The sequence below is a fragment of the Nansenia antarctica genome (assembly GCF_963989245.1).
Source record: "Nansenia antarctica genome assembly, contig: SCAFFOLD_353, whole genome shotgun sequence".
Classification (NCBI taxonomy): Eukaryota; Metazoa; Chordata; class Actinopteri; order Argentiniformes; family Microstomatidae; genus Nansenia; species Nansenia antarctica.
Genome location: NW_027662746.1, coordinates 19591 through 32172, shown reverse-complemented (window position 1 = coordinate 32172; position 12582 = coordinate 19591). Strand labels below are relative to the sequence as shown.

Sequence of the window (12582 nt, the reverse complement as noted above, 5' to 3'; positions counted from 1 at the left end):
GCATATACCTACTTGGAGGATAATGGTTCTAAAATCTGATCGCAGCCACAGATGTGCAAGACAAGAGATATCCGTGTTTACACCTTCGTTGTAGCCTATGTCCTATCTCTCCGACTCCTTCTAATGCAAGAGTGCCTTGGTTTACCATCCCCTATAGTTTCAATGAAAGGCTGACTCGTTCAGCCATGCGCTTGCGCATTTGGTCATCCACATTTTCCTTGACTTCTCGCTGTTGAGCCAGTTGTCAGAGTTAACAAGTGTCAGTGCGCGGTCTGGTGGAGACGTTCCACGTTCCGGAGAGAAGCCCCCCCGTGTGGCACTGCATGGGTGCAGCCCTCCGAGGACCCCCTCGCGCACAATAGTAGGAGACCGATTCACTGAATTGCTGCGCAACCAACTGTCCACCTCCTGTCCAGCCGGCCAGTACACACTACCATCTTAAATGTAGGTTCCTGGACATGCACTAATGAGATGTGCATGCAAAATGTGGTTGTGACACACACACACACACACACACACACGCGCGCGCACACACACACACACACACACACACACACACACACACACACACACACACACACACACACACACACACACACACACACACACACACACACACACACACACACAGGCTATTCTGGGTGACCACTGAGACATACATTTTAAAAGTTGTATTCAGGAAGGCACTTCGGCTTCGAAAAATATGAACTATTAAGTTATGTGATGCAGTGTAATTGATCTCTCTCTCTCTCTCTCTCTCTCTCTCTCTCTCTCTCTCTCTCTCTCTCTCTCTCTCTCTCTCTCTCTCTCTCTGAGAGTGATTTGCAAGCTCACATTGCCACCTAGTGGTTATGGAAAAGTACTCCCAGAAAATTGCTATGGCCTGGAAAAAACTTACATTATTTTTTCATCCAACTTAACTTTTTTACCACTCGACTTAGATTATTGAGTAACATGTACATCTATTATAATTAACAATTGTTTATGCCTTCTATTGCCTACCTATTCAATCCGCTTGTTAAGTCTGACGTCAAAAGTGACGTTTAGCCATTTCCGAGTCCAAATCAGAAATTCTCCGCACCGGAGTACCTGTGAACTACAGCGGTAGAATGACAGTTTAATCGTTTTTTAGACTCGGATCTATTCATACAACAAGGGACACAGCACTTTACCGTTTTCTCCATATTGTCAGGGTATTTGAGCCTCGGAAAAGCGCTATATAAATATAATTAATTATTATTATTATTTCGGCATCTCGAAGACAGCGCCTCAGCCAACGTTGGCCCCGGAAATACGTCACGACTTAACAAGCGGATAGGTATCATTTTCCAACAGTTGTTTATTTTTTTTTCCGTATGGAAAACTACGTTTCCCGTCATGCTCTGCTGTCAAACAGCGTCCCTGGTAACGAGGAAGTGAAAACTCCAGCGCGCAACTTGAACCGAGTTTCTGTTCACAACGGTAAGAAAACAAAGAAAACGAGTAGTACATTTAACTTAGATAAGACAAACCCACTTTGAATATAACATTTAGATTAGCTAAAACAGTTCGATGTCTCAAGAGACCAGTGGAAAAGCTGTCCAACAACAATGTTGTGAAAGTAGCCAGTGAGCAGCTAGCCATCTAGCTAGTAACATCTCTGGGTAATATAGCTAACGTTATACATGTTGTAGTTAGCGGAGGTCTATGATTTATTTTATTTTAATTAACATGATGTTTTCCCCACCAGATGTCGTTTGTGAGAGCGGGTCGTTCACAGCACAGCCAGGGGAAACGACCTGTGCGCCCCAAGAAGGCAACTAAGGCCCCTAAGGAGTGGGTGGTGAGTCAGTGCATTGTGATTGTTTGTTGTTGAACTGTCACTTATGGTTAACTGACGCCAAGAGAGAGAATTGATTGAAGGATTGTTTTTCTACTGATTTCAGAGCACAGTCAACGACCTCTCTGTGCACAAGCTTTCACCTGAGGAGCTGGTAAGAGATACATGTCCGGCTTGGTTGGGATGGGATGCAGCACAACCAGTGTGTGCGTGTGGTGTGTTTTCTCATCTTCGTCTCCCTCTCTGAGTGTCTGACCGTCTGTCTCTCCCCACCACCAGAGCCGACGTCACGAGGCGCACAGGTCCCAGAACAAAGCCGTGGCCCAGTGGGAGTTGAGGGAGCGAGCTCTGAGGCGCCGCTGGAAACACGCCCACCCTGGTAGCCCTGCGCCTCTCGACCGCACCAGCCTCAACATCATCAGAGAGGTGTGGGACACCGCTGAACCCCCGGCGCTCCTGACACAAGCTTTTCTCAAGAAATGACACAACTATGATAAAAAAAAGATCCTTATTTTGGTTTCAGAATATTGTTAAATGTCAGTTGGCACCTTTGTGACACAGTATGTACCTCAGATCACCGTCAGATTTTACTTTGATGTTATTCGATTACTGAGGCATGCCTGTACTTCGTTTTTTATTGGAGTGCCAGTGAAGGATGTGTGCCTGTGTGTGTCTGTGTGTTGTTGTGCTTTAGGTGTTCTCAGATCAGTTCCAGCTGCACGATGTGCTGGCCCGCTCCGACAGAGCCATGGCTGTGGTCAAGGACCTGTTTGGAGACGCTCCTCGCAGGCAGACTGGTACTACCTCTATTCTGTTCTGTGTGTTAATCCAGGGAGGCTGGTGGCTGGTTAATCAGAGGACGGGCTCATTGTTGACACGTGTGTTTTTGGGACGGCTGTGGCGCAGGAGGTAGAGCCGCCGTTTAATGATCGCATGGTTGGCAGATCGGCAGTTCGAGCCCCGGCTGACCACATGTTGAAGTGTCCTTGGGCGAGACACAACCCCAAATTGCTCCCAGTGAGCGGACCGGCGCCTTGCATGGTAGCTTGCCGCCATTGGTGTGTGAATTTGTGAATGAGAGGCTGTTGTAAAGCGCTTTGGATAGAGACGCTATATAAGTGCAGTCCATTTACCATTTGATACCATTCCATATTCCATTCCATATTCCATTCCATGCATTACAGTGAGCCTGTCCTCCAGCATATCACTGTGAAGCCGTTAAATGTGTTTACCAAGCTGTGTAGTAAATGCTTGTTAATGGCACTTCATTTCTCAGGCTTCCCCAGTGTTACCATGGCTCCTGACTGTGGCTCAGACTCCCAGCTGCCTGTTCTACAGAGACCAGAGCCCCCAACCCAGCTCTCCCTCCTCAGCCAGTCTATGATGGACCCACAGGTGTGTGTGTGTGTGTCTGTGTGTCTGTGTGTGTGTGTGTGTGTGTATGCATGCATGTATGTGTGTGTGTGTTCATGCCGTGCGTGAATGTGTGCGTCTCTCTCTCTCTCTCTCTCTCTCTCTCTCTCTGTCTATGAGCTCATGCCCTGTCTTGACTTAGCTTGCCTCTATTCATTCATGTCAGGCTCTGAATGAACTAGAGGCCTCTGAGGAAGAAGGCCATAGTGATGAAGAAACCAGCCCTTCAGCCTCCGTCAGCTTCAACTCCAACCTAGATGCCCACAGGTACCACCACCAACTTCCAAAGATTTAACCGCATACTTCTGGCTACATGTACAAACCCCTTTTTATGAAGGAATAGTCATCGACCCATTATTATGACCCTGTTCCTTCACCCACTGATGAGTCTAGCTGCAGTACTTTTGCCATCTTTACCTTCTTCCTCTGTTTTCACTAACAGGGGACATTCACGAAAGGTGAAAGCCAAAGCCAAGCCCAAGGGCAGAGGAACGCAGCAGCGAAGGCCCCAGTTAAACTCTGACCACCAGGGGGCAGGAGACACCCCTCCTCAGACCCCCTGTGCCTCAGGAGGAGCCCACGATCAAGCAGGTAGGAGGGGTCGTTGTACAGAGAGGAGGGCGAGGTCAGGCTCGTTCCAAGAGAAAGTACTGACAGATGCAGTAGATAAAGAATGCGGCGTAATACTCTTCACCTCTCACCTTTCTCTTGGTTTCTCCTTTCACCTCCTGTTTCCTCTTGTGTTTTCTCTTCAGCTCTCAACGCTACTGTGGCGGTTCAGCGTGTGCGGTCCAGACAGACCCGGGTAGAACGCGAGGAGCCCTCCACCCTGGTCACTCAGGTTCTGAACCCGGACCCTCCTCTGACCCGCTCGGGTAAGACTCTGAGGAGACGGTCCTCCTGTAGAAGAGAACCCGTCTGAACCTCAGACCAACAGGCCTCTGTTATGAAGGGGGCGACTGTGGCGCAGGAGGTAGAGCCGTCGTCTAACGATCGCAAGGTTGGCAGATCGGTGGTTCGATCCCCGGCTGGCCACATGTCGAGGTGTCGTTGGGCAAGACACTGAACCCCAAATTGCTCCCACTGAGCGGGCCGGCGCCTTGCATGGTAGCTTGCCGCCATTGGTGTGTGAATGGGTGAATGAGAGGTCGTTGTAAAGCGCTTTGGAAAAAGGCGCTATATAAGTCAGTCCATTGTGAACTCATGAATGTATGTAACAGTAACATGTAAATACGGAAACACTGTATTTTCACTATTTCTGTGTGTGTGTGTGTGTGTAGGCAGGAGGATGAAGTCCTCCAAGGCCACTAGGGGGCGCAGTGAGTCGTCAGGGCTGGATGGCTCGGCGGTCAGCTCTCTGAGTGGGAACCAGTCCAGCCTGGAGCTGCTGCAGAGCATGCTGGGCCAGGTGGAGAGTGAGCTGGACTCTCTGGGGCCAGAGGAGCCCACCAGAGCCCCGGGGTCCAGTGGGCCACAGCACAGCACACACGGCCTCACAGGTTTCTCTGTGGCCCTGGTGTCGACACTGGGTCGTCTGGCTCGTCTCCTGAGACAGGTGTGGGGATCTCCGTTCCATAGACACAGGCATGAACACATACATGCATGCATGCATGCACACACACACACACACACACACACACACACACACACACACACGCGCACACACACACACACACACACACATGAACAGACACACACACATCACTGCAAAAGAGCTGCAAAAAAGAGTAGCAGACACCGGTCTAGTTGTTCACAGGACAACATACAGCGTACCTTAAACAACAAAGACCTACATGGCAGAGTTGCCAGAAAGAATCCTTTCCTACGACCTCAACACAAAATTAAGCGTCTGAAGTACACAAAAGAAAACCTTGAGACACCTGAAGCCTATTGGAACAATGTGCTTTGGACTGACAAAACCATAATTGAACTTTTTGGCCACAACCAAAGAAGGTATGTTTGGAGAAAAAAGGGTGAAGCATTTGTAGAGAAAAACACTGTGCCAACTGTTAAGCATGGAGGTGGATCCATTATACTTTGGGGTTGTGTAGCAGCTGGGGGCACAGGCAATATTGTGCGGGTGGAAGGAAGATTCCACCAAATATCAAGACATTCTAGAGGCTATTATTCGAAGGTCAGTTCAGAAATTTAAGTTGAAGAGAGGTTGGGTATTCCAGCAAGACAATGACCCGAAGCATACCTCAAAATCAACCATGAAGTACCTCCAGGAAAGACGGATGAAGGTTTTGGAATGGAGAGATCTTTGGAGAGATCTCAAGAATGCAAGAAGGCTGAACAATATTTCTGAGCTAGAGGTGTTCTGCCAGGAAGAATGGGGAAAATTTCCAAAAACAAGAATTGAACGACTCTTAGCTGGCTACAGGAAGCTGTTATAGTTGCCCGAGGAGGAGTTACAAAGGACTAGCTGACAGACAGGGTTCCCCAACTTTTGCACACAGTCTTTTTCCTTGTTTTATTATTTAGAAACTGTAAAAAGTGACAAAGAAAAATATATCTTGCTTTAAAATGTGATGAAACGTGTCATGTTTGTTTTGACTCGGGGTGCCCAATTTCTTTGCAACTCACTGTATCTTTGAAATTCCACAGTGAATATGTGTCATATTGATTTTGTGTGTGCGCCATCTTGCAACTGTGAGACTGAGAGCTCTGTCTCCTCCTGTCTGTCAGGGAGAGGAGCAGTCCCAGAGGGAGGCGAGGGAGAGGGGGAGGCTGGAGGAGGAAGTGAGGGAGCAGAGGAGCCTCATAGACGCCCTCACCTCGGAGACCCTAAACCTGAGAGAGGAGACCGCCGCCCTGCAGGTGAGAACAGGAGAGACAGAGATCCTAGGAGTCTCTTATTCTGTCTCTTATTCTGCTTGCTATGTTTTCATTGTAAAGGGCATTGAGTTGCATGTATGGAATGAAATGGTATGAAATGTTCTATAGAAATAAAAATGTGATTTTAGATTTGATTTACCAAATGATTAGTGTATATGTAGATAGAGACTGGATAGGTGTGATGTAGGCACACGGCACAGGTGTAAAGCCGATGGGGCGGATGTGGCGCAGGAGGTACAGCCGGCATCTAATGATCGCAAGGTCGGCAGATCGGCGGTTCGAACCCCGGCTGGCCACATGTCGAGGTGTCCTTGGGCAAGACACTTAACCCCAAATTGCTCCCAGTGAGCAGGCCTGCGCCTTGCATGGTAGCTTGCCGCCATTGGTGTGTGAATGTGTGTGTGAATGGGTGAATGAGAGGCCGTTGTAAAGCGCTTTGGAATAAGGCGCTATATAAGTCAGTCCATTTATGTGTAAGCAGCAACATGATTTTCAGTGTACTGTATATTGTTTTGGTGTCGTCCCAGACAGGACTGCAGCAGCGTGCATTTGAGCTGGAGCAGAGGCTGGACACGGTGGTCCTGGCACTGGGAGGACTGGGAGTGCTGGGAGCACACAGAGACTACCTGCCCCAAGCGACTGAAGGCGTTGCGGCTACAGGTACATCATGGAACACACACACACACACACACACACACACAACACACGCACACTGTTCCCTTTTGATATGTGGGCTGTTTACAGAAGCTGTGTGTCCCTGTACAGGCTGGTTGGGAGGTGGGTCCTCAGCAGAGACAGACCCCCAGGAGAACCCTGTCAACCCTGCAGTGCTGCTCTCTCCTCCTCGCCAGAGTGACAGCCGGCCAGCCCCCCACACCTCAGGTAACAGCCTGTCTGTCTCTGTCTGTCTCTGTCTGTCTGTCTCTCTCTCTCTCTCTCTCTTTTTATCTATCCATTCTCAGTGATTCTCTCATCCCGGTGCTCTCATTCCCCCCCCAGTGGTTCGCTCCCTCCATCTGCACCAGAAGGCTTCTCTCCCTGGCATCCGGAGCTCATGTGACGACCTACATACCCTCAGCTCAGCCCCCTCCCTCTCCAGCCTGCCACGCCCCCACGCCACCACCACCACCTCCCTGGACCTCGCCCCTGACCCCACCCTCTGGGAGCCGCCTTCCCAGGACGCCATGCTGTCCCAGATCGCCGAGCTGACCCGTCAGAACGCCCAGATCAGGGGTCAGCTGGGACAGTTCAAAGGTCAGGGTTCATCCAGAGTGTCAGCCGGAAACAGCACAACAGAGAGGAGAGGGTCTTCTTCCTCCAGTAGCACAGGGAGAGGGACGCCCCAAAACGGCCCGGAAGGGAGGGTCTCAGCCCCCAGCAGCACGGGGCGTGCGACTCCCCGGAGCGATGCGGAGAGAGAGAGGGGGCCCTCCCCAAACACAGGAGAGCGGCTCCCGCAGCAGGTGAGCTCACAACACACACACACACACACACACACACACACACATAAAGTGCACAATACACACAATAAATATTGTTGAATTGGAAGGGCCTATTTTAGTAGGCCAGCTTAGTCATTATGACTTGATGTGTGATGAAATGTCATTATAAAAAATGCAGAAATTGTTCTGACCGGGTCTGTGTTTGTGTACAGACAGTGGTGTCTGACGGCCCGTCTGTGAGCAACATGGAACAGCGCCTCCTAGAGCTGAACAGGCAGAGTGCAGCAGCCAGGAGCAGGCTGCTGGAGCTCATAGAGCAGCAGAGACAGAGCTCCTCAGGCGGGGTCTCCCCCTCCGTCTCCCCCATTCCCCCTCACTCCATCAGCACAGAATCAGGTGTGTGTGTGTGGTACTGATGTCCAAATCATCTAAATCTGTATGCGTGTGTGGTACTTGTAAATCTTGTGTGTGTGTGTGTGTGTGTGTGTGTGTGTCAGGGTTTCCGTTAGAAAAAATTGCCGCCGGACATCGTGTCCGGGAAGATTTCGATTTACCGGACAAACGTGATATATTCCGGACATATTAAAATATAATAAAAATAATTTTTTGCAAAATTATATATATTTTTTTCCAAATCTAATATAGCTGTTTGTCGCGGTGATTACTGTTGTGTAGCGGCCTATATATGCCATTTAATGTCTATTTCTCATCCGATACGATTAGATGCGAGCTATATAATATATAATAATATAACATGATTCGCATGCGCGCTATATGTCCAGCGCTGAACGGGCGCCTCTGGGAACTGAACAGACAGCATCGATCAATGAACGGACTCCACATTACGTTAACTGAAGTTTGTTAAATTGTTTGGGATTAATGTGAGTTTTCTATTTTCTCTTTCCAGTTTGACCCTTTTTTTATCAATAAAACAACGTCATTTCTATAACCAGGTCTCGCTGGTTGGGAACGCATTTCGTTTAGCTGATATGTTACGCAACCGAACAGCTTCGGGAAAACGAGTAGCAGCGCACATAGTAGTGAGCAAATACTGACTTCCACTTTTAGTCCTAGGCAAAGGTCCAACACAATCAATTATTACACGTTCAAATGGCTCCCCTATAGCAGGAATGGGATGCAATGGTGCGGGTGGAATGGATTGATTAGGCTTACCTGCCATCTGACAAGTATGGCAACAGCGGCAGTGCTTGGCAACATCCGCCTTCAGTCCGGGCCAAAAGAAATGTTTCAATATCAGCTGATAAGTTTTAGTTATACCTAAATGTCCTGACCACTGGCTCTCATGTGCTACAGATAACACCTGTTGTCTATAACCCACAGGCACAACCACTTGTTTTACAGTATTCCACTCACAACCATTTGCATTAGGAGGAGACCATTTACGCATTAATATCCCATCGTTAAGGAAATAAACTACGTTGCCCCCTATTTCAGATTCCTCACTAGCTGCATGTAAAAAACATTTGTTTAATGACTGATCAGCTACTTGAGCGACACGCAATCGCTCGCCGGTTACCGGGAGAGATAGGCTGTCAGCGGATGGTATGGTAGGACTCGGGGAGGATGGTAACTCTACCACTTTCTCCCTGGGAGAAGCTGAAACAATCGGGTTCTCATCCCTTTCAGAAAAGGCTTGCATAATCACACTATCACAGAGAGAAACATCGCTATCCTCCTCTCTGCCTCGACTCGATTGTGCACGAGTTATAGCGCACACCGGAAACAACCGCTGTTTCGCATAGGCAGCCTACACATTAGGAGACATCATCATGCCGGTGTCAAATCATATCATAATAAAAGAAATACATAGCCTATATATTCGTCTTTTTTAAAATAGAAGGAATCAGAATGTGAACTTTAGCGAATTGTATTCAAATTGTGCTTAGAGGGAATTATTTTCACCGGACATAAATGTCCGACGAGTTTTCATTTTGTCGGACTTCCATAAATTTTACCGGACAAAGACCGGTAATTACCGGTTAACGGAAACCCTGGTGTGTGTGTGTGTGAGAGCGTGTGATAATGATATCCAAATATTGTGTGTGTATGTGTGAGAGTGTGTGATACTGATATCCAAATCTTGTGTGTATGTGTGAGAGAGTGTGTGATACAAATCTTCTAAATCTTCTTTCTTCTTCTTCAGAAGCGTCCATGTTGCTGCCTGAACAGGACCTCTGCTCCCAGGGAAGTGAAGGAGCCAGGCGGTGAGTGACTAAGAGAGCTGGAGGCCAGAAGGTGACGTGTATGTGGGTGAAGGAGTCACAAGTCAGGAAATGATGGGTGTGTTGAATGAGGAAGTTCTCTTGGTGTTGCAGGTCTGCTAGTGGGATTTCTCCACAAAGTTCAGTCAGTGGTATCAGGAGGAATCAGGTACGCACACGCACGCGCGCACACACACACACACACACACACACACACACACACACACACACACACACACACACACACACACAGACACACGTACACATACATTGTATATTGGAAACTGTTGTGATCAAGATTTTTTTTCCTTTGTCCAATACAGGTGGAGAAGCTGAAAGGAGAGGGCTGGTTTGCCTTGTCTACTCATGTGAGATGATGGGAGCATGACCAATCTGTAACCTGGAGAACTAGTTAGGACAAAGTTACAAACTCTAAACGTTTTTTAATGACTTTTTATTTTATCTATGCACTTTTAAAATGTTTCATTATGTATGCTAATAAAAGTTTTGGAAGTTTAGATATGGTTATGTTGTTGTCTTCAGTAGAGTGCAAAATAACTGCATCCGCACACTCAAACACTGCGCAAAAACGTGTTTTATTGCGAGCTTTCGGTCATAGACCTTCTTCAGGCATAAAGCAGACAAGTGAATGCAGTGGGATAAAGGGTTCAAACAACATCACTTGATTTAGCCAACGCACAACACCTGTTTAAAAAATGTCACCTAGTGGCTAGGCATCATGGGAATTGTAGTCTTAGTTTCCACCTTTTTGACACACATCCAAGTTAAACCAGACTGTAAACCTGGTTGCTACCAGTTGAAAACAAGCCTGGATTAGCTGTAATCAAGTTTTGTGGAAAACCCCCTAGGTCCATCAGTGGAAGAAGGTTCTCAGAAAAGTGAAGTACAAGACAGAAACATTTATATAACATTTTTAAATACAATACATGGAAATACTGCAATAAAAAAGTCAGCAGCATGTAAGCCCCTCCTCCAGTCTCCATACAACACACACACACACACACACACACACACACACACACAATCATATTCTTCTTTGACTCCTGTTTCACCTTTAATGCATGCCTGGACGCCATCGTAGTGCTTTAATATTAGGGCTATTTGTTCCTCCAAAATCCTTTTTCATCAAGATGTTGGCATTGCACTAATCTAGGCCTACATCCGATAATTCTATTTGAACAGCTACGTCTAATTGAACAGCCAATTACTGTATATGTTTCTGAATACACGGTAGCCTATGTCTAAACGCGTACACATACACACAACGAAATGCATATCGCTTAGCCTGTGTTACGGTGATTTTGGTTTCCGATTTTTAAAACAAATAGGCCTACAAGCAATGAAGTTAGACACAGTAACAATGGAGTACCTAAAACCCATCCTTTGGCTGGTGCTGTTGATGTATACATTAAGGTCCAGTTCTTACATTCAGCACCGTTTACACATTAATAATCTTGTAACATTGATATTGAACAATTCATAGAATAGAACAGTCCCTTTCCCCCACTGCTGAGATCCTTCCGCTCTTATAGATGAACTTGACCTCGCACTCCGACCTGGAGCTGCTGACTCTGAAGCAGCAGCCGCCATCATGTGACTGGGCAGAGTGTCCTTGAGAGATGAGCCCCAGCTCCACCCCGTCCCCCTGCCTCCTCTCTCTCACCCAAACTGTCCCCCCCACCACTGCCAAAACAGTCACCCCCATCCCCTGAATCTCCTCCACACCCTCCTCCCCAAGCCCAGACACACGCACACAACGCGGCTCACGCACCTCATAGTACTGCCCTTTACTGTCATAACCGCAGCAATAGACACGCACCAGAAAGGTGGCCGACTCGGACGTGACAAACCGGACCACCTCCTCTATCCCGTTGTCGATGGCGACTGGGCCCCTGACCTGGCCTGCCCAGCGTAGCTCCGCCCCTCCTCCGAGGATCCTGACCATCTCAGGGACCAATCGGAAGGCGTGGTGCTCCCCTGGCCTCAGGTAGCCCTCCAGACCTGACAACGTGTCTCTGTGCAGCTCCTGTAAGGTAGCCAGGCCCAGCTGGACCGGGTCAAACTCCAGCACTGACAGAACCCTGTGCCTCATCCCGGCATCGAACTCCTGAGGGCTGAACGCGGGCCTGGACAAGGTGGAGTGAATGTGCTGGGTGATGGTGGCCATGGGGGCCTCAGAGAGGTCTGCGGAGAGTCCTTGGGGCTGCACCCGGTCCAGCAGGTGTGCCAAACAGAGGCACACCTCCCTGTACTGAGTTGCTCCAGGCCCCAGAGCTTTGCGGATCACGCGTGCAGGTAAACCCTGGAAACGGGTGACCCTGTGTCGTCTGCGCGGGCGGCAGGAGTACACGGCGCCCTCCGCGGGCGGGGAGAGCCATAGGATGTCCTGGAGAGGATGGAGGTCGCGTAACACCTGAGCCAGCACGCTGACGCTCTGTAGCAGGCTGTCCGTCCCCCCCTCCCTCCACCACTCGTGCAGCTCCTGGACAAGGTCCGCCTCCACCCACTCGCTGCCCCGTAGCCGCTGGACAGCCCCCCTAGGGTCCCCCCGGGGCTCGGCCACAGCCCCAGGGTCCTCCAGCGCCTCCGCCATGCAGTCACACAGCAGGAAGCTGAAGATGGGCCAGACTCCGTCTCTGTGGTCCTCAGCCCCCTGGTCGTCCCCGGCGTGGAGCAAGGCCTCGGCCTCCTGCAGCAGCTTCAGTAACAGGCCTCCTCTCTTAGAGAGCAGCACCCCTGCACACAACAGCATAGTCAGTTACTACTGAACGGAAGGGGGAGAGAGAGTGTTTTTTTTGTTGTTGGTGTTATTGTCGAAGATGCTAGA

General features: G+C 49.0%; 1 protein-coding gene across 1 annotated transcript; it reads left to right on the top strand.

The window, feature by feature from the left end:
• Positions 1-1729: 1729 nt before the first annotated feature.
• On the top strand, positions 1730-10111 carry spice1 (spindle and centriole associated protein 1; the record flags this gene model as incomplete). The annotated part of the gene is made up of 17 exons (XM_080551143.1): positions 1730-1822; positions 1926-1973; positions 2099-2245; positions 2514-2616; positions 3096-3214; positions 3399-3499; positions 3675-3823; positions 3988-4107; positions 4513-4787; positions 5921-6052; positions 6598-6730; positions 6836-6952; positions 7070-7533; positions 7725-7908; positions 9677-9737; positions 9849-9903; positions 10058-10111. The coding sequence occupies 17 exons, from the start codon at positions 1730-1732 to the stop codon at positions 10109-10111; spliced, it is 2355 nt and encodes a 784-aa protein (XP_080407269.1).
• Positions 10112-12582: the final 2471 nt, after the last annotated feature.